Raw genomic sequence first — 26,724 nt, 5'->3', positions numbered from 1 at the left:
TAGCACCATCTGTCAACGTGTTCCTGTCATTGATCACCATTAAACAAATCAGTTTTTAAATTTATCCCTCAGACATTTAGTCGCACGCATTTTCTACTGATGGTCAAGTCGTCTGAATAAAGATGAGGTTGAATCAAATATATTTGTTTTTGTTAATGATGACATTTTGATCATAGATACAATACGTTATTCTCGATATGAAGTGTTTTCTGCACTTAGGTAACGGATTCCAACCAGAAGCTCCTTAAGAGATGCGGCACTGGTTAAAAAGCTGTAATCACATAAAAAAGCAAACGGGAAATCCTACATTACACTCGCATATTCAAGAACAGGTACAAGATGAGTAGAATACCAGAGTACTTAGACATTAAATGATTTTTTTTTAAATACGCTTTGCAAGTTCGGCAACTTCGAGAGAGCGAAAAAAACAAAAATTTTCAGTAAACTTTTTTCAAGTGCAAGGACGCCCTCCGGTCTCAAGAGCACTCCATGAGAGTGACATAAGTCGGCGCCGGACGATTTGTTAAAAACGTCAACCCGTAAACCCAATTCTCAGTTCACTTTCTAGAAAAAAATATTTCCGAATGCCCAGCGAAAATTATAAAGAAAGCAGAATTAGAAAAAAGTCACTCTTACTCCCGAGGATTGAATACCTAATCAAGAAGATATACGATGTGTACATGCAATCCCATACACCTCTGGCCACGGAAGCCTTTATATCTGACAAAAACTAAATAAATAAATAAATAAATAAATAAATAAATAAATAAATAAATAACAGGTTTCATTTCCACCGAAAGTTTAATTGGAATTGAGGTAAAATGAAAACAGACTAGTCTATACTTTGGTGACAGGTTTCGTTCCCATAAAAAAAGAAGCTATGTATTCGGCAGGTGCGCTGTCACAGGACTGGCACAAGTGGACGAAAAAAGCAAGAGAAAGAATTGCAACTTGATAAAGCTTTCAAGTATTTCTCACATGACGCACTAGAATATTTCAAATTTACACAGTCGATTGAACGCACTTTTTGTATCTAAAAGACACGCTATTGTTACTCAATTAGAAATTTACAAGACGTGCTCTCGAAGGCCTCAGGATGATCTCGTTGTGGACTCGGGTAATAACCGTTACCTTCGCAGCTTTGTTTTATTGCTGCGACGGAGACAGGCCTTCAATCGTCATCGACCACACCAACAACACACTCCTCAAAGACGGCGAGCCATTTCAGTACAAAGCCGGTGAGATGCACTACTTTCGTATTCCGAAACCATACTGGAGGGATCGCCTGTACAAGGTCAAGATGGCGGGGCTCAACGCCGTATCTTTCTACATCGAATGGAGTGGACACGAACCAGAGCCTGGACAATACAACTTCGAAGACATGTACGATCTCGAGTCGTATCTCGACGAGATTCATCAACAAGGGCTCCTCGCCATAGTGCGTCCGGGTCCGTACATCTGCGCGGAGCGCGATAACGGAGGCTTCCCGTATTGGCTACTCAGAGACCACCCAAAGATGGTATACCGAACCATAGACCGTTCCTTCATCGCGGCAATGGACAGTTGGTTCGACACACTCCTGCCACTACTGGAACGCCACCTATACATTAACGGCGGCCCCATAATCGCCGTGCAGGTTGAAAACGAGTACGGCAGCTACGATCAGTGCGACAAAACTTACATGGAGCACTTGCTTACTGTGCTTCAAGCGTACCTCGGAAGGGACGTGGTCTACTTCCGCGCCGACGGCGCCACGGAGGAGAGATACGCCTGCGACAGCGTCCGCGAAGCTCTCCTCGCGGCTAATGTTTACAGCGCGAGCGACTTAACCGAGTCTATCGAGGTTATGAAAAAGGCCAAGCCCGACGGGGGACCCGTGATAGTCGGCGAAATGTACACGGGCTGGATGGACCACTGGGGCTACAAGCACAACGCCGTGGAACAGGAAAAAGTGGTCAACGCGTACGAGGCTGCGATAAAATGCAACGCCTCATTCGCGTTGTACATGTTCCACGGCGGAACCAACTTCGGCTTCACAGCAGGCAAGTCACAGACGTGGGCACTGACGACGAGCTACGACTACGGCGCCCCCATAGCCGAAGACGGTGACGTCACGCCCCTGTACTACTCCATACGAAACATCTCGGAGAAGTACCTGGGACAGCTGCCCGAGGGTGAAGTCCCTCCGAATCGACCCAAGCTAAACCTCGGTGAAGTTAGTCTCAATGATGACATCTCCTTGGAAGATGTAATGGATCACTTTAGGGGGAAAGGTTGGCTCAACAGTAAGGAGTCGGCTCATCCGTTGACGTTCGAAGCAATGAACCATGACTTTGGTTTCCTGGTTTACAGGACCAATCTTAGCGCGGCGACCACGGGTTCAGCGAAGCTGCATCTGCCAGAACTGCGGGACCGGGCTTACGTGCGGGCCGGAGGGAAGATGTTTGTTTTTTACAATCATCCCATCAACAATAAGGAACTGAAATACGAGGACACCATACCGGTGGTAAAGGGAGAGAACCTCACAATCCTGGTCGAGAATGTGGGACGGGAAGATTACGGCTCCATAAATCACGACGCTAAGGTGAGTAATTCATAGATGATCAAATTCACCTACGAAAAAGACGTCTGCTACTGGCGATTGGCTTTTTGTTTGGCAATCATGCTTTTACCATTGTACCGGCGGTCATCTTGAGTGACCAGTGCAGCAGCGCTGGTCATTAACCAAAAGCCTCTGCGTAAGGGCAGTACCTAAGCGGTTTAGCAAAGAATTGAAAATTTATCGAATGGTTTTCAATCAGGCATGTCCGGTGTTGTCATCATGAACTATAACCGGATACAACTCAAGAACGAAGCGGCAGACGTACGTCAAAAGAGGCCTTTCGCTTAATGACATCGACAGATTTTCATGACACCACGGTTAATCAGATTAAGCCGTGATTAATCCCTTTCATCTGCCATCCACTGCGATGTCATGCTAGCTGGGGACCAGGTACGACGTCATGAGGATCGGTCGACGGCATTAGCTAGACGGCCTCTTTAGAGGGTCATTTCCCTCTTCGCTCTTGAGTTGTACCCGACTATATGTGACAAATGTCACTCACTCAGTATAAAGCAAAAGCTGCAAATCTACCTGGACGTTCTTTCTACTGAACGAAGTCTTAAGCGGACGCATGGGCACTTGCCTTCTTAAACATCAGAATTGATATCACTGCAATAGCATCATTTCAAGACCTATCCAGCCTAATGACGTTTTGTTTGATCGGTTTCTATTGCCTTACAGTATCCGACCATCTCACGGGCTTGCAGAACAAATAACCTATTTTTTAAACATAACACTACCAATCGCTTATAAATTTTAATTGGTTGGTTGGTTTTTGAGGAAAGGAAATGGTGCAGCATCTGTCTTATATATCGGCGGACACCTGAACCGCACCGTAAGGGAAAGGAGGAAGGCAGGAGTGAAAGAAGGAAGTGAGAAAGAGGTGCCGTAGTGGAGGTCTCCGGAATAATTTCGACCACATGTGGATCTTTAACGTGCACTGACATCGCGCAGCACACGGGCGCCTCTTGCGTTTCGCCTCCACCGAAACGCAGCCGCCGCGGTCGGGTTCGAACCCGGGACTCCGGCTCGGTATAGACGAGCGCCTTACCACTGACCCACCGCGGCGGGTGCTTATAAAGGGTCATTTTTTGTTTTTGTTTTCCGGTTTTTATTCTTGTATTTGTTGTGCGAACGAGTACGGACATGGGCAGTGCGCAGGCCTTACGGCTTCAAGATGTTTATTGCTACGGTCACATTTCCAGCGCTAATGCGCAAAGAAGAAGGCAATCCAACGCAGTTGGTCTCGACGTCAGAACCACACCGCAGCGTGATCATTTTGTCCTGAAGCCATAGCATTTCCGCTGGACCAATTGTTCGGAATATGGACTATGTGCTTGCGGAAATCGATGTCCAGTTGTCTGTCACGTATGTCTGCATGTCACGCAGCTTACAAGTTGCAGGCAAACCTCTGCACGTCTTTTCTCCTATCGAGCAGGGTCTCACCAAGGCCTCCCTCAACGACGTCCCCCTGGAGAACTGGACCATAGAAGCCGTCCCTGTTAACACGAACCGCGACTTGAGCGAACTCCTGCAGATCGTCGGACGCAGTGGCAACGGCACAGTTCCTGGTTTCTTCCACGGCACGTTCACTCTTCCGGAGGGACAGGAGGTGCTGGACACGTTCCTGGACCCATCGGGCTGGACCAAGGGCATCGCCTTCGTCAACGGCTTTAATTTGGGCCGCTACTGGCCTGTCACCGGACCCCAGGCAAGCGAGGTGTTGCCAAGGCGGAATCATTCTTCGGTATCTTTGCCATTTCAAGGAACGCAAAGAGATCTGCTATCCCAGAGAAGAAAATCATCGAGATTAATGTTCTTGCATGATATCTGAAACAAACAATGAAACCAGAATTGATAAAACTGTATAGTTTTTAATGGAGCCTCACTATGTTTAGAGGAGGAGGGACTATAGAACGTTTACAGAGGGCAGTTCTTCCTCTTGAAACCAGATGGCGCCACAGGTGCGCTCGGAACAAGGCACCATTACTGGCCTCGTAAGTCGCCGGCGTGTACGTTTCGACGCAGCAGTGGAAATTTCGCGGGTGGTTGCCGAATGTGTTCTTTCTACGATGTGAAAAGGCAGAGGAAATACTTGCTGTGTTGTGGACTGCAGGAATTGCGACAAAGAGTTAAAGGTGCGGGATGTGGCCGTTTGCGAGCTTCACGGAACCGAACTGCACAAGGAGGTAAAGCCAATGTTCGCGCCCATTCGACACGCACCCTTTCCGAACTGGCGAATGCAACAAAAACGTTCACCGGCGCTAGATAGATAATAAAGAAAGGTTTCGGTCTTGGAAAATCTGCGAGGGTAAGTGCACAACACAGCCGCATGAAGAAGCTGTTCCGCCACCGAAACCATGACGGCGTGCTTTCAGTTGTTGTGCATTGTCCTGAGTCCCCATTGATCGTAAGTGATGGTGTGTGGCCATTAGTAAAAGGAGCGACCGAAGCCGAATTAGGAACGAAAAAAAAAAAGGCGACTTGTGCTTCTACATGCTGCTGCTGTTTATTATGCACCGCACTGCCGTGCGAGCCGACAACGCTTACCGTCAGTCTGTGTATTACACGCCGTCTTGGTGCTACTGTTCAATTTCACTCCTAGTAGCGCGGTTTCCGTGGACCGTATTCGGATTACAGCATTTGGTTTACGGCTGCTGTGCTGGGCGGTTGTCACTTGCTCGCGGTCCATGCGCGACAGTCACTAAAAGTGACTTCGGACGCTCAGAGTGAAGCTGATTAATTACAACCAAAGAGACCACGGGCATTTCCATGTCCGCATATCGAGCGTCGAGCGTACCAAAATTTTTTATATGAGGCTGACGTTATTGTGAAATTCGACTAGCATGAACGCGTTGCCATGCACGCGTTAAACAATTATATCGCGGAATCCTTCGAAATGATTGCACGCCAGCTTGTGACGGCTGCTTGATGCATGGTACTGCTACCATGATAGTCAGCTTTTGTGTGTCTATTTATTTTTGTCGCCTTTCTATGTTTAACCAACCAGTAGGAAATATTTCAAGTTTCCTAAGCACCGTTAACAGGTTGTGAACAAATTCATACGATGTGCATGTGAGCGTTTTACAGCAGTGTCTGCATGCAGGTACACAAAAGGACAACGACCTGTAAGGCCGCAGGAATATTCAACCTTGCCGTGTTATATAATAACAATAAAAAAACATTAAGCAGAGCCTTCAGCGCATGCAAAGACAAGCATTCAGGCGATCCATCTGTTGGCTTGAAGAGGCGGAGAGCTCAGCGGCTCTACGCGACATGAAGTCCTATCGAGTTTTCACGCCTGAAGTGATCAAATTAGGGTCCTCACATGTCCTTCCAAGCTTTGCCCAAACCATAGTGTCGTCTTCCCTCTCCTTTAAAACCGTATCAGCCGAAACACTGCCTGTCGGAACCGAACCGTCCGACGCAGCAGCCGTCGCGACGAGGCGCGCGCGAGCGGTCAGGAGGCGAGTAATGGCGGCGTGATGACGTGATCAAAGATGGCAGCCGCCATGATACGGCGCTGTAAAGCGTCTATACCATGAAATTTAAAAGTTGTAACTGCCGAATTAATACCCTGAAATACTCATTTTTTCCAAACACAAGAAATGATTGGAATATATTGCCGAATGAAGTTATTACAAGTCCGAACTTCCAGGCTGCCTTAGAAAGTGTTGTGCACGTTTGAGATTTAGTGTTATCGTAGTTGGTTGTGCGGGCTAGTTATAGAAAGGTGTAGCGAAAACAGGGTGTGTTAAGGTTTGTCTCTAAGTGCCAATAGTATGCTTCTTTGCTTTTCGTTTTCTATGTTCTGTTTTGTTGTGTTCACAAATTATTTCTGTGGTTTTGATGTGCTTATCCCCCTACAATAATTACTTCTGGTGCTTTAGGTACACTAGCTAAATAAATAAACCTAAAATATTAGGCTGCGAAATAGCCAGGAAGACCTAGCGTAGGAAATGTAAAATAGTGCACTGATTCTTGTAAGCCACTATAGTAGAATCAGAATATTGCGTTCAAAAAGACTACGTGACATCAAATTGAGTTATAACTTGCATATCGTGCCATCTTTTACTAATTTATGTTCCACGACTATAATGCATGTCGGCTATAGCGCATGTGCGTAGAATCCTGGAGCAATATTTATTGATTTATTTCTGATACCCTCAGGGTACAAAGTACATTTCAGAGGGGAAGGGCAGTTGATAACAAGAAAAAAGCAAACAAAGCACAATTCATACAAAACTATAGAACAACTGAGGCAAGATCAAAAGAAGTGAGCAAAATTAACTCGGAACGGATTAATAAAGTAGTTTAAGAACAATACTAGTAGGTGGAGAACACAACACTACAGTAAAATACAAAAGCGATCATTATGTAATCAGAGTGGTAAGTATTCTTCTAAAATGAATTGTATCAGTGATGCTAGTTAATGATGCAGGTAGGGAATTCCATTCTTTAGAGGTTAGCGGAAAATAGGATTGTGCACATGTCACTGTGTTACAATGAGGCACTGTGACCTTTTGTTGATGATCACGACGGTGAGAAATGAACGATGCCAGTTGAAGCCATCGAGAGCGAAGTTGAAAATTAGGGTAGAAAATCTTATGGTTTAGGCAGATGCGAAAATGCTTACGGCGGGTAGCTAGTGGCAGGAGGTTTAAAGACCTTTACACACATTAATGCGAAAGCATGCATACGTTCGCCAACACCGACCAAGAACCTTGTCATCTTTGGGTCTTGTGCCGTTGCCTAGCAACAGCTACACCATGTTAGGTTAATAAAGAAATGAAATCAATATCCACGACTGCGAGGTGAACCTGTGGCGGCGCGAACACATCAGCTTCGCACGCCGGAGCGCGGCAGCACAAGGACATCGCCACATTTTTTGCCAACATAGTATTTACCATACGAGATTATGTATGTACATAAAGGGGCTATATACAGATTATTTACAGAGCACGCAGCTAGTGACTCCACTGCACTAGCCTGACAGAAAACAACACGCGATATCGCAGCAGCCGAACACGCCTCGTGTTAATGCTGATGATGATGTCCTCAGGCTGAATGGCATATACCCACGGCGGGGGATTGGCCAGGTTGCATAGCGGATACAAACGCACTCATGTACAGGGAATGTAGTATATTTAAATTTAAAAATTTTGGGACGCAGAGCTAGAATTTGTACAAAACAAAAAATACGGAGAAAGAAAAGTTGTGAATTCACATTCTAGCAGAGGAATCTACCAGATGAAATTATATAATCGTGAATAGAATCGAACACTGGTTTCAGGGCATATCCCTTGGCGCTTGCCCCGAAGGATAAGAGAATCGGAATAGATAGAGGAAGCCCAAGCCGAGCGAGGGGGATCTCCAAGTAAATTCTACGGAGAGCAGCGAGCCGCCGGCAGGAGAGGAAAAAATGTTCTATAGACTCCATTTCGCCACAAGACTCACAAAGGTTGGATATCGAAAGCCCCGATCGGCATAAATAAAGATTAAGCCGCGTTATCCTGCAGCGCAAAAGGGTCATGGACACCTCACATTGCCTCGAACTTCACATCCGCACACTCCAAGGAAATGCCAGGTGTTAAAAATCCGCTGCAGCGAGGAGAGGCTCATGGCTCAAGGTGTGGAAACGCTGGAATCGCTGAAAGCGTGCTAGAGTTAACTGCAACCCACTCTCGCGCTGTACATTGCACACCGCCTTCTTCGTCTACTAATACTGCCCGTGCTACGCACTATAATGGGTTTAGCCAAGTTAGAACCCTGACACTTTTTAAGCGCGGTTATCTTTTTTTCCTCATGAAACTGCGGAAACTTGCAGGTGACGCTGTACGTTCCAGGTGTGTACTTAAGGTCGCATCCAGAGGAAAATCGACTGCTGCTCTTCGAGCTCCAGGGAGCGTCCTCCAATCGCACGGTCGCACTCGTGGACAAGCCGCTTCTGCATGCTGACATAGAAGATCCGTGGCCTTAGGAACTCGGCTTCGTTCCTTGAACAAGCTGCGCCCTACATCCGCAAAAAGAAGTTTCAGCCGGGCTGAGATTAAAATAAAATCTAAGAAAATAATATACAATAAAATATTCCTTATTTGGAAACATTTGTGCAGTACAAATTCTTGTCCAAATTCTTGTCCAGTGCTCGAGGATTCATGACTCTTGGAAGCCAGTGCGTTTATGAGAACTTAGCGGAAGCAGCGCCATTGAAATACGGCTTGTGCCGCGAGCTTTGAAGGTTTGAATCAGCTGTGAAAGCAGCTATTTATGTGCAGCATAAACAGCCGACCAGAACGCCCTCAAGTTAGAAGGGCTGACGTTAACGTAACATTTTACACTCGAAATAAAAAGATATTACACTGAGATGACAGCTGCTTCACACATATTACTTATTAATTACATATGTACTTTACTCTGCTTTTACCGCCCTTTTGCTATTGTCATTTCTTGATTCCCATGTGAGCGGGCTTCCATTCTGCAACAACTTCTAGTGGTGTAATTAGTGTCACTAAAAATAAGATAAATAAACAAATAAAAATGACTGGACTATTTTATGTGCCATCGATTCGTTTGTCCAATCGAGCTGTCGTCTGCGTTTGCGATTTGTGAGTTTGCGATTACTTCCCGTCTTCTTTTCGAGGCATGCTCGCGGTGACGTCACGGCGTACAGTAACACGGCCGGTGTGGTCTCTTGGAGCTCTCTCTCGGGAGAAGTCGCGGCGCATGTCCACGTGACCAGCTGTGCGACTACGCCAACGCCGAAAGACGCAGCGCGAATGATCTACTAACAGCTACGCTGTAGTATAAACGAACCGCTATATGCTTCAGCGGCACCGCAATCCTTTCTAATGGTAGCCGCGATCCTTGGATTTAAAGCAAGGTGTTTTATAAGGCTCTTTTATGGACATCTCGCTTATGATGCATTCTTGAAGCATCCATATGCCTTGGCCATAACACTTATACGGAATAAATACCGACCTCGTTTCGTAACTAACATGAACAAAATAAGAAAGGTAAGAAGGGAAGAAAAGCAAGGCAGTGACACTAGTATGATCTATTAGATGAGGCTGAAAGAAAAAAAAAACTTAACAGTAAAGGATTCAGGATCAAGTAAACGATGATAATACAAATTTATTAATTTATTTGTTTTAAATACCTCAAGGGCCATGTATAGGTGGAGGGCTTATAGCTTGACGTTAATAGAAGAGCGACTCAGTGGTTGACTTGAAGTGAACTGGGTTTGTGGAGGTAAGACGACGACTCACACGAGCAGGCAAACAGTTTCTGTTACGTCCTTTGAATCATTTCTCGGTGGAATGCGAAGTAGCGAAGGTAGAATCCCTTTCTCGAGCATTCTTGCATAAGAGTAGCTCGGAGAGAAAAACCTTCTCTTACTAAAATTTGTATTTAAAAAAAAATCGCAAGACCACGCATTCCCACGCATTCACTTTCCGGGTTTGCATTGAACTGATGTTTTAGATTCCGATCTCCATCGTTCAGTGCTTGGCGATCTTTTCAGCGGCGTGGAATTGAAAAAAAAATCCTGTAGACGTTCGATGTGGCACACAGAAGTACTTCTTGCTGGACGAGTTGGTTCTTAGTTTTAAACTGACAACAAAATGCGCGAACACTAAAGGCGGAGACTGGAGACGAGGTCAACTGGACTGGCGCCAGTACTATCAACCTCACTTCCGTTGCCTGTCTGTTGCGTTATCGCAATTGGTTGTCCATTTAAAAGCTGTGATACTCTCATGCTTCCCTCACAGTGCACATGCCAAACCCTACATGGATCACACTCACATGCCAGGCAGGGCACATTTTCAACAGCGGCCACTATCCTGTTCAACTTAAGCCCGTTACAACTCAAGAATGAAGCAGCAAACTCCCCTCAAAGAGACCCTCCAGCTAAAGGTATCGACTCACTGTCGTGACTTCGCGGTTAATCCGCTAACACGCCGTTAATCCCCTAGCATCTGCCGGCCCCGCGACGTCATGCTACCAGGTTGGTGGATTAACCACGACGTCATGGCAAACGAGAGACGGCATTGGCTGGAGCGCCTCCTTTGAGATGCATTTGCAGCATCGTTCTTCAGCTGTATCCGACTATAGGCAAATAGAGGAACGCGGCAGTTCTATTACGACAGACTACATCGATGGCCAAGATGATGGCGTCTCCCCCGGACGGCGACCCCTATGCATTCACTGTTTAAAAAAACCTGAGGATCAAAGCATCTCCTCTTAAGACAAAGGTACAAATCACCGCCAGGTTCCAGAGGACGCGGCTGCTAGTACATAAAGCTTCTGCATTCCGCAAGGTCACGTGTTCGTGTACGCCTCCCTTCTTCGAGAGGGAACGAATGCTCCTCATTCGACAAAGATTGATATTTACTTGCTGCCAGTGCACGCGTCATGCTTTATCTACCAGCACCCTTGGAGAAGGGTCCCACAGAGGAAAACCGCAGACGAAACCTAAACGAAGTTCGCTAAGAAACTTGTTCTCAGTCTTGTTAATGTGCAGCTTCAGGCCACTTGAACATATTCAGCTCATCTGGATACGACAAGTGCGTACCCAAGCAGTGTAGGCAATCTCCTCAATATTGCAAACTGATGGTTTCATTCTGGTTCCTTGCAGCACCAGCCTTTTCCAATACGTTTCCAATATTGGGCCAATTATCCGTGCTGCTTCGGTAACCTTCATAGGACTTTATAGGTATAGTGGCGTACTTGGACTACCGCTGGTGTAGCTGCTATTCCTGCAGCGTGTGTCATGGAAGTGCTGCATTAAACGCAACATGTGACCGGGGGCAAAAAATAAAACGGCGCTTCTGATTTTGTGTTTTTGATTGGTTTGATGCTGACGACTCTGATCCCATTATGATCACCTTGATGACGCAAATAACTCTGATCACAAAGTTTCCTATTGAGGGTCACGGTGGCCAGATTACAGGTGGAGGAGAGGAAGGATGCACCATGACGTCATTAGAAATGAGTAGCATGCTCGAAGCGTTACTTTCGATTTCAGCTCGACCTGAGGAGTGTCGATGTGGTGATTGGATGATGAGAGCACAGAACTTAAGAAAAAGCGGAAAATGCAAGCGTTGATGACTCTAACTGCAGGAATAGCACACAGTTTCGCGATACCATCGGCTGTACTTCCGACTGTTCTGCTAATCAGCCTGATACTAACAGCTCTTCCTATTCTACTTGTGATGTTGGCCTTGCCGTACGACCAGCATGCTTTTTCAGATAGAAGTTTAAACAACACAGCACACAAAATAAAAAGAACAGTGCAAGTTTTCTGTGAAAATTAATCATAACGTAAACTTGAGCTCAAGAAAAAAATCAGATCACTGCGGCAACCAGCATTGGGAGAATGCGAAAGCACTGACGCCTCCTCGGCACTCGTCGCCTCTCTTTGCCTTTCTTTATAATTTTCTTTTTGTTTATTAATTTAACGACAGAATTAGCATAATTATCTTATGCTTTAATTAATGATCGATTTATTTACTCTGATTATACCTTCTTTTATCTCAAACAACCATTTTGGTTTTTAAAATTTGGCGCTGTGGTTGTTTTTCCGTCTACTTACTATATCCCCGTCCAGCCTATTGAACCGTCCGATGGTTTTTGCTGATAAGAAATTAACTAATTGATATACGTCAATAAAACGTTTATTCGATTAATTATCACTGATGAAACACACTTTAATTCATTTCAAACTTTATTATCACTGCTTTGACCATTTCTACCCTATTTTGCCGTCCACAGCTGTTTTACCGTCCACTCACTATATCGACGTTCGCGATATTTCGAAGTTTTTTCGGCATTCTTGGATCTAAGTAATTAACTGATCATTCTATCGACATCATTTTTTTTTTTTTGCGCAGCATCGTCACATCATCCTCTTTCGATTACAACCACTCCGTTGGTGCTATATCTTTCGAGAACGTCACAACTGCTGCGGACGCGTTTTGCGGAGACGTTTTGCGGAGTTGTTTTGCGGAGACGTTTTGCGGAGACTTTTTGCGGAGACTTTTTGCGGACACGTTCTGATGACACGACCCCGCCGACATAGCCTGGAAATGCTTCGCATTAATAAATTTCCTGTTATACCTATTCTGAGTAGCGTAAAGCAAGTGTCGGTCGCTGACTGTGTGACAATATGAACGCTATGTAGTTATCGGTGCGTCTGCATGTCGCGACAACAGGAGGCTGATGTATACCCGTGAAAGAGGCCAAACCTAATGTACTTGCTTTCACGACATACTGACACAGCTCTGTCTTTCTATACGCGTGTCAAACACGGGTATTCAACCCGACGGCACACTACAGTCTGCGACGAGTTCTCAGTGACAGCAAATGACGAAAAAAAGAAAAACAATCCTCCTAAACTGAGACTTCGAGCACAACAGCTGCTCCTATGGGAACACTTCGAAGAACTGTAACGAGACGCAGCTGCTAGTAATCATTCACCCAAGCGGCAACTTAGTTCCATTCCAGCACCAACGAAAAACGAGCTTTTTTTTCTTCCGTTCCAATATCCCAAAGCGTGAACGGACTCCATCAATAGGACGAAATTAGGGCCTCCCACGCGCCCCAGTTGCTCCAGAACCGACAGGGTTGCATGCTTGGGAGTGCTTTCGGCACCCCTTTCCGAAGAGCCCAGCGACTCGCGTAACGTGTAGTTGTCGAACAGCGCGAAAAGTAAGGCTTAAAGAGATCCCAAAAACGAAACTATAATGAAAAACAACACATTGGCTTCACCAAACGTCTAGCCGCAAGAACGCCGCGGAATTCGCCGTTACACGACAGTGTTTTCACACTAAGTGCGTTGATAAACGGAAGATATACGTCAGTGCGAAAAAAAATCCCCGCGTAATCTAAATTTTCCGGAGAGGTGTAACAAGGCTTCTAGGATAAGCTCGGGAGCCGAAAAAAAAAAAAAAAGACGTTTCACGAAACCCGGCTGCAAACGCGGTAGAATCCGACGCATAATTGAATCAAGCGCCGACGAATTGTTTCCTTAACAGATCTCCATACCTTTTTTGTCAACAGCATACAAATAAAGTTTGAACAAATTCTTTTTTAAAGGTTTCGAGCGTGCGACGTCTGAGACGCGGCATGCTATCGAGGCCCTTCACTATTGCATTCATCCCGCAGCCCGCTTCCCATAAAGCGAGCAAGGAGCAGGCGACGAGGTCTATAGAGTCATTGTGGCATTGAGAAAGCGTTTTCGGTGTCATTGACAAATTTTGTCACTGAGCACGCCGACAGAACACGTCTAAACTGGCCTACGAACATTCAGCACGCAAGAAGCCCCGCATCTTCAGGCGTCGAAGTTTCAAAAAGGCTTTCATTGTGCCGGAAACCAGAGGGTATCAATTCGGGGAAGCACTTGGAGTGCGCGTACTAAAATGCGACGATGTTGAAAAAGAGGCCTTGTCATGGGATTACTATGGCGCATCGTCGGAATCTTCAGCGCCTGCGTGCATGTCTCGTTCAGTGACGAAAAAAAACGCTCCTTCGTCATCGACCACGACAACAAACAGTTCCTCAAGGACGGGGAGCCCTTCCGGTTTGTAGCTGGAGAGATGCACTACTTCCGGGTGCCCCGGGCCTACTGGAAGGACCGGCTGTACAAGATCAAGATGGCAGGCCTCAACGCTGTCTCCTTCTACATCGAATGGAGTGGTCACGAGCCGGAACCAGGGGAGTACAATTTCCAAGTAAGAGTGTCCAGATCTTTCACAACTCGGAATAGACCAATCGCACTGAGTACACAGCGCATGCACACTGATGGCGCTGGACATTACTCCTTGTGATCCTTGCCAGTTCACCGCTATTTTTCCGGGATTGAAGAAAGACTGAGATGGACGCCCAAACTAGCCACGCAGTGGTTTGGAAGTAACTCAGTTATAGCTGACAAGGGAAGGAAAGAGGTGCTCGTTACGACATGCATGACGGAAGCCAACGGTCACCGAAACCGGAGAGCAGAGAGGATTTTTTTAAATTTGTGGTGCTGATTAATTGGAAATTAACAGTGTAAATATTTTATCGCTTAAAGGTAACTGATAAAAAAGCAGAATGAAAAACAACCACACGGAACCGGTGGGATATGAACCCACGACCCTCCAAATTTCGCGTTCGGTGCTCTACCAACTAAGGTACGCGACGGCTGTCCAATCTTCTGCTTTTAGGGGTACACATAGATGGCACTATGTGTAGTGTAACCCTAGCTTGAGAGTGTTCACCAGCGCCATCCTCGTCCATAGCGGGGGACGTAGTACGTCCTGTATTATCGCGAATGCCGCGTAGGAACGTGTTCGAACGGTGGAGGCGGAAGCTGTGCGACTCCCCTATGCTATATATTCAATAGAGGGTTTCATGAGTTTCATACCTATGAGAGTTTCATCTTCCGGCATCACTCCAGGTGAATTGTGGGCTGCAAGTTTCGAAAGGTTGCCCTGTAAGAAACGAAAGGAATAAATTTTAAGCATATTACTTTTAAAGGGCGAAGAAAGAAGACAGGCCCTCACATACAACTTCCACGGCCCAAACAAAAAAAAAAATCCTGAATATTAAAATTACAAATTTACCGTTGTTGGTCGTTAAGACATGCGTCTATTTGAAGCCTGCGCTTCCAGACACAGTTGTAGTTGTGTGTCCACGTAGAAATATTGCTACCGGCATACAATGCCGTAGCGGTGACGGGGTGAAATTTGTTGCGGGATTGGTCTGTTCAGTGAACCGTGATCGTACTGAGACTAGAGGTTTACGACGCCTGGAATTTTCCTGAAGTCTTGCGAACAAGCAACTTGAAATGACCGGAAAGGATATCAACAGTGCAAGTAGCTGAGTAAAAAAAAAACTAAATTTTTCATCACCACAGATTTTCTGTGATGTTACTGTCCACGAACTTGTATAGAAACAGAACGTTTCGTAGTTACTACAGAATAGTACCATAGAGAAGTACCACAAGACATCAGAATAGTCCGTTGCTACGACAAAACGAGGAAAAATTTTTCCACGGAATTTTCGTGTATTTACTACAGTAAAGTACTACAGTAAAAAAATGCAGTATACTGCTGAAAAATACTACAAGACAACAGCCTAATCTCTCGTTACGACAAAACGACAAATACAAAGAACGTATTTTACAGTGTTCCTGACGAGACTCTGCCCCCCCCCCCCCCCCCCCCATTTTTTTTTTCGACTGGGAGAATGCTCGATGGTCAATACTGACAGGTTAGTGACTTCTATTACCCTGCATTTTACGCTCACAACCTCTTAGCATTGGAAATAAGTTTTTAAGCATTACTGTTGGCGCCACACTGCGTTCAGGACATGTACGATTTGGACGAGTTCCTGAGGGAAGTCAAGGAGCAGGACCTCCTGGCCATAGTGCGACCAGGACCATACATCTGCGGCGAAAGGGACAACGGTGGACTACCGTACTGGCTGCTTAGGGAACACCCGGATATGAAGTATCGAACCCGGGACTGGTTTTTCCTGCATGACCTGGACCGGTGCGTACAGATGCGCGATTTTTTTTTTTTTTTGAAGTGAAAGCTTCACTACGGAACCTCGGGCTTCAATCGAGGACAGTGTAAATTTGACCTTCAGCTTAGTTACAGGTCGAACCATTAAAAAGAAATTGAATCAATATCCATGACCGGGAGTCGAACCCGCGGCTGTGCGAACAGATCTCTTTTAAGGGCCGCTCAGCGAGACCACTAGGCTATTGATTTTTTTTCATAAACATGGTATTCATTACAATGATGCGATGTTTATGCACATGAGCTATCTACAAACAGTGGCACATCAACACACAAGCACGAGAAGAGAGTCAATTCGGTGTACATAGCGAATACATCATAACACGACACATCTAAGCAACAAAGAACGAGAAAAAAGGCAGCTAACACGCCTCGTGTTAAACTGCACCACACTGTCGCGCTGTGCACTGGACAGCGTCGTCTTCATCAACTTCCATCTGCTCAGTCCCGCGGCACTGCCTGCTCGCCGTCGTCTTCTACGTAGCACAAATCCGTACTTTCACTCCGATTCGAATGTAGTAAACATTCTCTGGAGTTTTTTTTTTTTTTTTTTAAGTGAGTACCTCGCACTTTTACCTTTCATATCGCGCCGTATCTACGTCTCCTGCCTTAGACACGTATTAAAAGTAAGGCATAATGGCGTTCCGTGTGCGAAGACAGCTACTTGCTATAATGCTCTTGCTTATCGAATGAGATTTACTTTGTCGGTTAACACCTGAATGGCTCCTACTTTCCCAAAGCACGAGCTAGCCTCCAGAGTTCTGGCCCGCATACCACTGCCTGACCAGTAGCTAGAGAATGTACGCCGTCAAACAATAACCAGGTGATCTGGCCACGGACGCTCACCTGAAGGACAACAGATCTCGTGGCAGTAGGCGGGTAATTTAAACGTCGTTAAGGAAACTAAATCTCTGCACTTTTAACCTCAACTACAAATTATTAAAGCGTTGGAATCAGAAGCGTCTCAGCGAGCGGAAATCGCAACTGCCGTCACGCGTGACGCGCTGCGAATCTTGTGACGTCATCACAACCTGACCAACATTGCAGATAGCAACCTGCCTACCGGATTGTGAGCAAACTGCCCACCGCGGCTGGTGGTAGTTAAATTAATTTTTGGACGCATGAGGTTGCTCGGGAAGAGCATTTTAGCTCTTGTAAGCCTTACTGATGGCTGTGTTTGAAACAGTCACTCGCCGGGGCAGTAGCGCGTCCCTTAACCGCTGCACCACTACGCCAGGAGTGGCACGAGGACTCCCAGCAATATATGAATGTAAAGTAGAGGACGACCAACTCCGCATACGTGGTCATTAGCTGCAAAGAAATCAGCAGCAAAAGAAGATGCTAAGTCATTCAAACGAACCACCGAGGATCTCCTAAAAGTTTTTAACCTTTTGTCTGAACAAATAATAATAAAAACAAGGAAATGAGCAGCGAATCAAAGAAATAAAAGATCTGATAACGAGTGCTGGTATTCTATTCGAGTACCATGATATCGAGCTACGATACATAATCCGTAAGTCGATCCCCCCCTTGCGCAAGTAGAGACGTATATCAGCGGTAATTAAGTGCTTGCTTGCCACATACAGTCTTTGCTAAAAGTAACCAGGCTGCACGGTTTGCTTCTCAGTCGTATATTAAAGCTATTATGCCAGCTCTCAAGCTCTAAATCTCTGTATGGTAAGGAGAACCCCAGTCCTCACTGTCAAAGAACTTTTTGATCTTTAGGGACCCCGTAAGGGCTCTACTATACGAATGAGAAGCAACCCATGCAGCCTGGTTACTTTTGTCAAAGACTGTACGTTCCGGCTTCGCACTGTTGCTTCGCAGCCGAGTGTCGACGTCCGGTAGCTAAGCCTAACCATGTTCCACCGACAGGTGGCTGGGCAAGCTGGGTCCCGTGCTGAGGCCGCACACGTACGAGAACGGCGGGCCCATCGTTCTGGTCCAGCTCGAGCACCAGTACGGCTACTACGGCAAATGCGACCACCTGTACCTGGAACACCTTCTCACCATGCTCGAGGTTCGACTGGGCAGGAAGCTGGTGTTCTTCCGAGGAGGCCCCGTCGTTAAGGCGCAGTACGACTGCGAAAAAGTGCGCGAAGCCCTCGTCACCGGATACATGGCGCCCACGGAGGCCCCCGCCGTGCTGGCTCCCATCATAACATCCGCGCAGGTGAGGTGCACGAGGTCTTTCGAGGTTTAGTAGGGTTGAGACCCCGAATTCTAGTTGTACTTTCTGTCGTTAGAATGATGCACAGAGCACTAGAAAACAACGTAGCCACGAAGTTAGATTCGCTTTATTTTGGCTGGCTTTTATGGCTCGGTAATAATCTTAACGCGATAGTATAGAAACCCCATGAGGCACAAAGGCGTCATCGGTCGTAAAATTATTCCATAACCTGTAGGAAAGTGACGTCGCCAGACCGGTGCAATCCCACTGGCTCGAGAGAAGTGGCGTCACCAAGCCGGAGTATTCCTATTGGCTAGAAGGAAGTGACGTCACCAGAGCGGAAGTGACGTCGGTTCCAGTAAAGACATGAACAGCTGCTAATGCTACACAATTGCCATCACATAATGAAATTAGGTGTCCCTGTGACCTTTTTTATTCTTTTACACTCGTTGCATTACATGTACGTTTCAGCCTGGCGCGCCGCGTTGGATCAGCCGATGACGCGTGCTCGCTTTCGGCGCCGTTTTCCCGTCACTGCGCCCGCCTACACCGATGCAGATTTTCCCTTTCGCCCCTTCCCGGGGAGGGGGGGGGGAGGTGCGCTCGTCTCGCTGCAGGCGCCGTGTGCTTCACTCGGCGGTCACGCAGAGACACACGCCGAAATTAGAGATATTTAGCATACCGGAGACGTACTAGCATAGGCGTATACCGGTTTTAAATACGGGAGCTGCTCCTGCGCAGTGGCAAGGCCATGGCCGGGTAGCACGACTGCGCGTGCACAACAGGCGTACGTAACACGTTATACGTCTCTACTAGTACGTCTCCGGTACGCTAAATCTCTTTATTTTAGCCTCATCGCAATCATACTGCTTGCACAGTAAAAATCATTAACACCTTTCGCAAAGGAAACGCACGGAGGGCCTGCAGTTTGTAGGAACGCCATAGGGAGCAGTTTAATAGGAGCGAGATTTTTGACAACGTTACCATAGCCGGATTGCCTACCACTCCTTCTGTTATTTTATTTATTTATTTTTATTTATGTACATACTGCAGACCATGGTTAGGTGCAAGCAGGAAGGACAGGTGCACAAAAAGCAAAATTATAGCAACAAAAATACAACAATACAGCAATGCAAGACAAAGTAAAAAAATACATAATACGCAATATCAAAGATGGCCGAGGAACGCGTCTGATTTTCAGGGTTGATTAGGTTCGGTTAATGAGTTCCAGTCGGATATGGTGCGTGGGAAAAAGGAAAACTTGAACGAGTTAGTCCGGGCAAAATGTGGTTTTAAAAGAGCTTTGTGATAGTGTCGTGTATTCCGTGTTGGCATTTTACTGACACATGACAGTGTCATGTTACTGACACGTAGGTTTCACCAGGCCCGCTGTTCATCAGCGAGTACTACACGGGCGGAATGGACTACTGGGGCTGGGAGCACACGTGGAGACCGCGGGAGGTGGTGATGAAAACCTTCCAGACCCTGATGGAGATGAACGCCTCGGTAACCTTCTATATGTTCCACGGAGGAACAAACTTTGGCTTCACGGCCGGCAGCAGCCAGAAGCAGCCACTAGTGACCAGCTACGACTACGGGGCCCCCCTCAGCGAGTTCGGAGACCCCACACCTTTGTACTACGACATCCGAAACGTCACCAGCCAGGTAATCTAGTCGACTTTCGATTATTCAAACACAATGAGGACAAAAAATTTGCTCGAATTAACGAGTTCTTTCTTGACAAACATGATGCTGGCGGGTCTAAAGCGAGGGTGCCAATAAACCGTTAGTTCGAATAAAGCGATTTAAAGTTAACAAGTACAATTACTAGTGGGCCATGCTGGACACTTTGTGACACTAAGCACAAAGGGGTTTGCTGCCCAGATTTATTATTGTGTTACGAACTGTCAGTACTAGCACTTTTGAAGGCCACTGTCGCTTTTATTATTAATTCAGTAACAGCTGTCCTACACCTACTGTTTAGAAGGCTAGCTCTTTTTCACGAGCTCAGAAATCTCTGTTCTCTGTCTAGCGTGATATCTAACTCGTGCTGAAATGGCTGCAAGCGGTCGGTGCCCACACTATTCATGCCATTGTTTCTTTCTTTATTACTTTGAAAAACACTTTGTTCTACATGTCTGGACGGGTGCATCGTTCAGGGCGAGTTGGTAAATCGGTGGCATTACATAGCGTAAAAGCTAAAAATCAATGTTCGGGTTGAAATCCAGAATCCAGTATTGGATGCATGACTTCGAACGCACAGCGACTGTCAAAAGTTTAAAGCTGGGGTGGTTTGCTTCTAAGTATTTTAGTGGTGCTCGCATAGCATCAGTGGAAAGTTGTTAGATTCTGAGGATTTGCAACGCTGTGAATGCGTAGCGAGCGACATGGCGTGAGCGAGAAGCACACCCCCGTGGTCTATAAACTTTTGACAACAGCTGTGCGTAGCGATATGCCAAGCAGCTTGCTAACGTGGAGACAAGAGAATTCTCCATCGGCGCTGATATATCGCCTTGATTCATAATAACACTAGCTTGAATAGAGAGAGTATTCCCTTATAAAAAGTTCTTTAGAAAGTGTATAGACTCTCCATAGACTTTTGTCTGTAAAGTCTATAGACTTTCTATAGAAAAATCTGATAGACTGACAATATAAATCCTATAGACAGCCTATAGGCAATCTCTAGACTTATGGCCATACACTTTTAGTGGAGTTCTGAATACAGCCTTTAAACTATGACTAGACAGAAGGAACTATCCATGGCAAGACAACAGAGTCTATAAGAAGTCTATAGAATATCATCTATGTATAATTTTTTATCAGGGTGAACTCTAAACTCTCCTTTCACTACTGGGGCCTGGAATGCGCACTCTAAAGACATGAGAGGCGTTAGAAAGGAGCAAGACCTCGGCGTCTACTTTTCGCACATAGTCTGCGTCCCACAGCCTGTGTTAACCTGGTACCGAAAGTAGACTGCATTGGGTAACGCATTATGACTACACATTTGTGGTCCGCGCTCCGACTTTTCCTGTCGCAGTGATGCAATGGGGAAAACAACGCAATTTATGTCCCTGACACTGTTGCGCAGTACTTGCCGCTGCCCGAAGGAGAGCCTCCGGGCCCGTCGGACAAGATGAACATTGGCCCCGTAGAGCTGGACAAGTACGTGTCCCTGGAAGAAGTCATGGCTCACTTCCGGGAAAAGGACTGGCTCAAACGAATGGAGTCTGTGGACCCTGTGACTTTCGAGCAGTTCGGACAGGCCTTCGGTTTCCTGCTGTACAACACCACAGTGCGTTTCGTCACAGCTGCCACGGCCTGGCTGCAGTTCTTCCAGCTGTCCGACCGGGCCTACGTGTACGGCAACGGTCGCGCTTACGTCTTCTACAGCTTCGCGGTCAGCTGGAAGGTGGCCAAGACTGCGGACGTCGTGCCGGCAGGCAAAAATAAGTCCCTGGTCATCCTCGTCGAGAACATGGGCAGAGAGGCGTACACCAAAACTTTCACCGATCCCAAGGTAAACGCAGCAAAGGCCTGCAGTGATTGGCAGCCGCAAGAATAGTTATTTGCATTTTGTTTTTCCATTCTGTTCAGATTTCAGAGTGATTGTGCTGCAACCACGCTGTCAGTAAATTTAGAACGTTTTGAAACTAACCACAGCTGCTCTTCAGCATGTGCAAAAGCGCCCCTTGCAGCGAGTAGCAACGGGGCTATTGTCGCGATGCCCGCTTGGCGACAAAAGTTTGCGGGTCAGGGGAGTAGGTAAAAAAAGCTATGCCTTTAAAGCCCGCGAGCGCAGCCTGCAAATGACAGGCACTTTACCCTACTGCCTCCCTGAACCGCAGTCCGAGGGTTTCGATTTAAGGTTACATGCAAAGGGTGGGAGAATATGCACCTTTCTCGCGACCCACTTGCCCGCATACTTTCACACCGGGTTAATTACAGGTTTCCTCGAACGTAATAAAATGCAAAGAGAGAATGCATCTTAAGGAGAATGATAGGCCTAAACTTCACTCTTTTTTTTAAGTTCCAGTTACTAGACTGGCCCAACGCCTCTGAGCACGGCTGTAAATAGTGAGTTAAATAACGACTGTCGATCGTACTACCTCCCAAGCAACACAGGTAATCGGCCTAATATTGCAATGGATGGTTTCACTCTGCTCCTTTGTAGGACCAGCCTTTGCCACTATGTTCCCACTATGTTTCCACTATATTTCCACTATGTTCCCACTATGTTTCCACTATGTTGCCACTATATTTGCCACTATGTTGGGCCGATTACCTGTAACGCTTGGGAGCTCATCTATTCGACCCGACTCGCCTTTGCCAACAGGGCTTCAAGTCTGTCACACTCAACAGCGTGGCGCTGAAGAACTGGACCATAGAAGGCGTTCCTTTGACGTCTACCGAGGATATTGACCGGATCCGGGAAAAGCTCGAAAGCAACGCAAACGGCACTGTTCCCGGCTTCTTCGAAGGCACATTTAAGTTGCCCGAAGGTGAGGAGCCTCGTGACACTTTCCTGGATCCCAGGAACTGGACCAAGGGCGTCGCCTTCGTCAACGGCATCAACCTAGGGCGCTACTGGCCCGCAACAGGGCCACAGGTCACGTTGTACGTGCCAGCGCCCTTTCTCAAGCCGTACCCCCAGGAGAACAGCATTATGCTCTTCGAGATAGAAGGGGTTCTCTCCGCGGGTTCTCGGACTGTGGAGTTCGTCGACAAGCCTTTCCTCAACATATCCATTCCGTACCCGAAGCCGTGAAGCCGTGTACCGGCTCGCTGAAGCTTTTTATAGCAGAGGAAAAGGAAAGGAGAAAGCATCCATGCCCGTGAGACATATGTATAGATGCTGGCAGGATCGTAAGAAAGAAAACCGGGACGAAGCTTAAAGGCACTCTTAGTGCTACATACAAATATTGTACAATGTAAGATTTGATTTTACGGCCCGTTTTCAGCATGCTGACTCATGTACGGCATGAAAAGACGCATTTATGGCTGAGAAAGTTTAAGTTCAAAAATTTTCCCGCCACTCGATTCAAAGTCGTGACGTCTAGACCGGAAAGGACTCCGAGATCGCCATTTTGAAATGAATGGCGGTGCAGCCAGGCCTCTGGAGGTTCGCTAGCAAATAGGAATTTTGTAAGCCATTACCAGCTCGCCTAGGTTAATGCGGTAACTTGGATATAAAATTTGATCTCAAAGCGTTCCCGGCGGCCAGCACTTTCAGGTCAAAATGTACGGCGTCACTGTGAGCAAGCTGTGTGAAGAAGTGTCTGTGAATGTGCGCCTTCAAGCCATTGTACAACAATTCTTCGACTCTCATTTTGTGGCAAATGTTGCGGAGAAAATAAAAAGGTATTTGTTTGATAAAATATTGTTTACTAGCTCTTGACCTCTAAAGTGGTTCAAGTCATTCGTTCTGGTTTTTCACAAAATTCGTACTTGTCTCACAGAGTGAACTGAATGCTTATTGGTTTTAATTGGTGACGTTCCGATTGCTCAAACTTCAGCGGCGCTAATGAAACTTTGATATTGGCTTCTGATGTGGAAACGTTAGTAGCACAATGTGAAGTCAATTATATTTTCTTTGATTGCTTCATAATTTGGGAAACAAAGGGTCAATAAAGCCGTCTTAGAAACTTTTGTGCTCGTTGATTATGAACGAGTACCAACTAGCTCAACTTCATACGTTAACGGTCAAGAAAGCTTTGGTTCCAAGGCCTTACTGACTGAAGAATAGATTCGATCTCTACCTTCTTCCCTCCGTAACGAACACCGACTTTCTTACCGCTGTCTGCTGGTTGATGAGGGCCTAAACCCGGAGATCCCTTGCAAAAAATTTTTTACACAGTCTATGGACTGTCCATAGACATCAGTCCATAAAGTCTATAGATTCACTGTAGAAAAATCCTAGACATCAGTCTATAGGCAATACAAATGCTATCGACAGTCTTAGACAATGCATAGATTTATGACCCTACACTTTTAGTAGATTTTTGTCTATAGACAGTTTATAGAGTATGAATAGACAAAAAAACATCTATAGGAAGGCAATAGAGTCTATAAGAAGTCTATAGACTATTGTTGTATCGTAAGTAATGATAATTAGAATGAAACAGTACACGTAGCATACGGTCGAGCCGATCTGTATTCTCCTACTTCGTCGTCTTCTCTACTCCCGTGCGCGCGAGTGCGTGCAGCGCACTTGCCACACTTCATCTTTATCACATTTCCGCCGCACTTAAAAAAAAACAAAATGTCTAGCGGATGTCATAGTCTTTGAACCATGCGGGCCGCTTCTTTTTGCGAGTACTTCGGCGAGGCGGCGCAGGAAGTGAAGCCGCAGTTGCCGCTGTGGATGTACTACACGAGGGTTGAGGGGCGGCTGCCGATTCCGGAGCGGGCGAAACCAGGTGCGATGAAGGGCCCGGGCTGCTAACTTGAGCGGCTGGCATCAGATGGATTGAAGGCGCGTCCGAAGAAGAACCCTGGACCACGGTTCCGGACTGTGGACTGGGCGGCGGCATTCTGTTGCCGTCGATAGGCGGCGAAATATCAGCGAAAAGGGCCGCTGGAGCTGGGGAGGACAGTTGCTGCTGAACTACTTCTGGGCGAACCGCAGAAAACTTGGACGAGTGCCACACTCGCCCATCATCCAGCAGATAAGATGCAGGTCCACGCTGCTCCACAACCTTCCAAGGCTCCGAAAACCGAGCTGAAAGTTTGCCTCGCACAATGGGCTTGCGAACACGCACGTACTGGCCAATCTGAAAGTGACGACACTTGGCGCCACTCCGCTGGTCCGCATAAAGCTTGTACTGCGTTTGCTTCTCCTGAAGCCTCTGCCGCAAAAGCTTAAGCGCTTTTGTCGGATCCGTTGAGAAGCACTGATCCGGCAGTCCTACGACGCGGGGCAACCGGCCATGAAGTAGGACAGCTGGTGCGTGGCATGGGGCATACAGCGGTAGACACAGAGGTAGTCCACAATAGCTGTACGTAGGTCGCGTCGCTCGCACAGAGCCAGCTGTATATAGGACTTAAGCACTCGATTGAATCGTTCCACGAGTCCATTAGCTTGGGGATGGTACACTGAAGAGTAGCAATGGCGTATCCCCCGTTCGCGGAGGAAAGTTTGCATGGCTATCGATGAGAATTGAGGTCCGTGGTCAGAAACAATCTCTTGAGGGTAACCCTCACGAGCAAAGAGACCAAGCAGGAATTCTTGAACGGTTTGAGTTGTGATGGCATCAGCGAAGAAAACCTGTGGCCACTTACTATAATAATCCATTAGAGTAATCGCGAAGCGGCAGCCACTGGGAGCTTGGTCGAAGGGCCCCACAATATCAATGGCTACCTTATCCCAAGGTTTTTCTGGGAAGGCGACAGGTTGCAGAGGAGCTGCCACCGGACGAGCCGATTTGTCACAGGACTGGCAGACGACGCAAGTCCGTACCATTTCTTCGACGTGCTCGTCCATTCGCGGCCACCAGTAGAGCTCTCGAAGTCGACTTTTCGTGCGGCTGATTCCGGGGTGTGACTCGTGCGCGATGTCCATGAGGCGTCGTGGCAAACTTTCGGGAATGACGAGCCTGTCACCTCGGTACAAGACGCCCTGCACGACGGACAGCTCCGAGCGCAGGAGATAGTATGGCCTGAGGTTCTCCGGTAGGGATTTCTTGTCCGGCCATGTCGCAGATGTAAACTGAATGGCTTGAGCAACTGCCGCGTCGCTGATGGTTGCCTCTTGTAGCTCTTGTAGAGTCACGGCTGGCGATAGCAGGCAGACGAAATCGTCGTCACTGGAGCCGAACTCACTGGGCTCACTGCATGATGAGGTCGGTAAGGGAAGGCGAGACAGAGCGTCCGCAACAGAGTTGTCGTTGCCTTTGCGGTACTCTACAGTGTAGTTGTAGCACAACAGGCGAGCCGACCAGCGTGAAATTCGCAACGGTCGATGACCCGTTCCTTTCGGCGACAGCAAAGTGACAAGTGCACTGTGTTCGGTGCGTAGAACAAAAGGCCGGCCCCACAAATACACGTGCCACCTTTCGCACGCCCAAACGCAAGCTAGGGCCTCACGTTCACCAACAGAATACTTTCTTTCTTGGGGTGTCAAGGTACGGGAGGCAAACGCAACAGTTTGCAGGGAATGGCCGTTGTCTTGCTGAAGCACTGCCCCAAGGCCATATCCGTAAGCGTCAGTCGTTACGACCACGGGAAGGGCAGGATAAAAAAAAATGCAGCACGTCACATGACGTCAACATGGACTTCAGTAGTTTGAAGCTTGAATCTGCAGCAGCGGTCCAAGTGAAGGCTGAGTCGCTTCCACGAAGTAGGGCGCGCATAGGCTCAACGACGTCGGAGTAATGCGGGATGAACTTGGAGTAGAAACC

General features: G+C 47.0%; 2 protein-coding genes across 2 annotated transcripts; both read left to right on the top strand.

The window, feature by feature from the left end:
* Positions 1-1,096: 1,096 nt before the first annotated feature.
* On the top strand, positions 1,097-8,582 carry LOC149365834 (beta-galactosidase-like). The gene is made up of 3 exons (XM_089569317.1): positions 1,097-2,584; positions 4,041-4,313; positions 8,430-8,582. Exons 1-3 carry the CDS (start codon positions 1,097-1,099, stop codon positions 8,580-8,582), a joined length of 1,914 nt encoding a protein of 637 aa, XP_089425443.1.
* Positions 8,583-14,046: 5,464 nt separating this feature from the next.
* LOC149365833 (beta-galactosidase-like) lies at positions 14,047-23,093 on the top strand. The gene is made up of 6 exons (XM_089569305.1): positions 14,047-14,328; positions 15,944-16,128; positions 18,034-18,331; positions 19,703-19,993; positions 21,417-21,845; positions 22,662-23,093. The coding sequence occupies exons 1-6, from the start codon at positions 14,047-14,049 to the stop codon at positions 23,091-23,093; spliced, it is 1,917 nt and encodes a 638-aa protein (XP_089425431.1).
* The last annotated feature ends 3,631 nt before the right edge of the window (positions 23,094-26,724 follow it).

Source organism: Amblyomma mixtum, chromosome 1 (genome assembly GCF_055824585.1).
Source record: "Amblyomma mixtum isolate Tamu chromosome 1, ASM5582458v1, whole genome shotgun sequence".
Classification (NCBI taxonomy): domain Eukaryota; kingdom Metazoa; phylum Arthropoda; class Arachnida; order Ixodida; family Ixodidae; genus Amblyomma; species Amblyomma mixtum.
Note: the sequence above shows the minus strand (reverse complement) of the source record. Positions and strands in the feature narration are given on the sequence as shown.

What these genes read in the sequence shown, in the direction of transcription:
- LOC149365833 (XM_089569305.1), top strand. Translation starts at nt 14,047, where the DNA reads ATGGGATTACTATGGCGCATCGTCGGAATCTTCAGCGCCTGCGTGCAT. An exon ending in CAGGGGAGTACAATTTCCAA is followed by an intron (nt 14,329 to 15,943) that starts GTAAGAGTGTCC and finishes CACTGCGTTCAG; the next exon opens with GACATGTACGATTTGGACGA. An exon ending in TTCCTGCATGACCTGGACCG is followed by an intron (nt 16,129 to 18,033) that starts GTGCGTACAGAT and finishes TTCCACCGACAG; the next exon opens with GTGGCTGGGCAAGCTGGGTC.
- LOC149365834 (XM_089569317.1), top strand. Translation starts at nt 1,097, where the DNA reads ATGATCTCGTTGTGGACTCGGGTAATAACCGTTACCTTCGCAGCTTTG. An exon ending in CCATAAATCACGACGCTAAG is followed by an intron (nt 2,585 to 4,040) that starts GTGAGTAATTCA and finishes CCTATCGAGCAG; the next exon opens with GGTCTCACCAAGGCCTCCCT. An exon ending in GGCCTGTCACCGGACCCCAG is followed by an intron (nt 4,314 to 8,429) that starts GCAAGCGAGGTG and finishes GGAAACTTGCAG; the next exon opens with GTGACGCTGTACGTTCCAGG.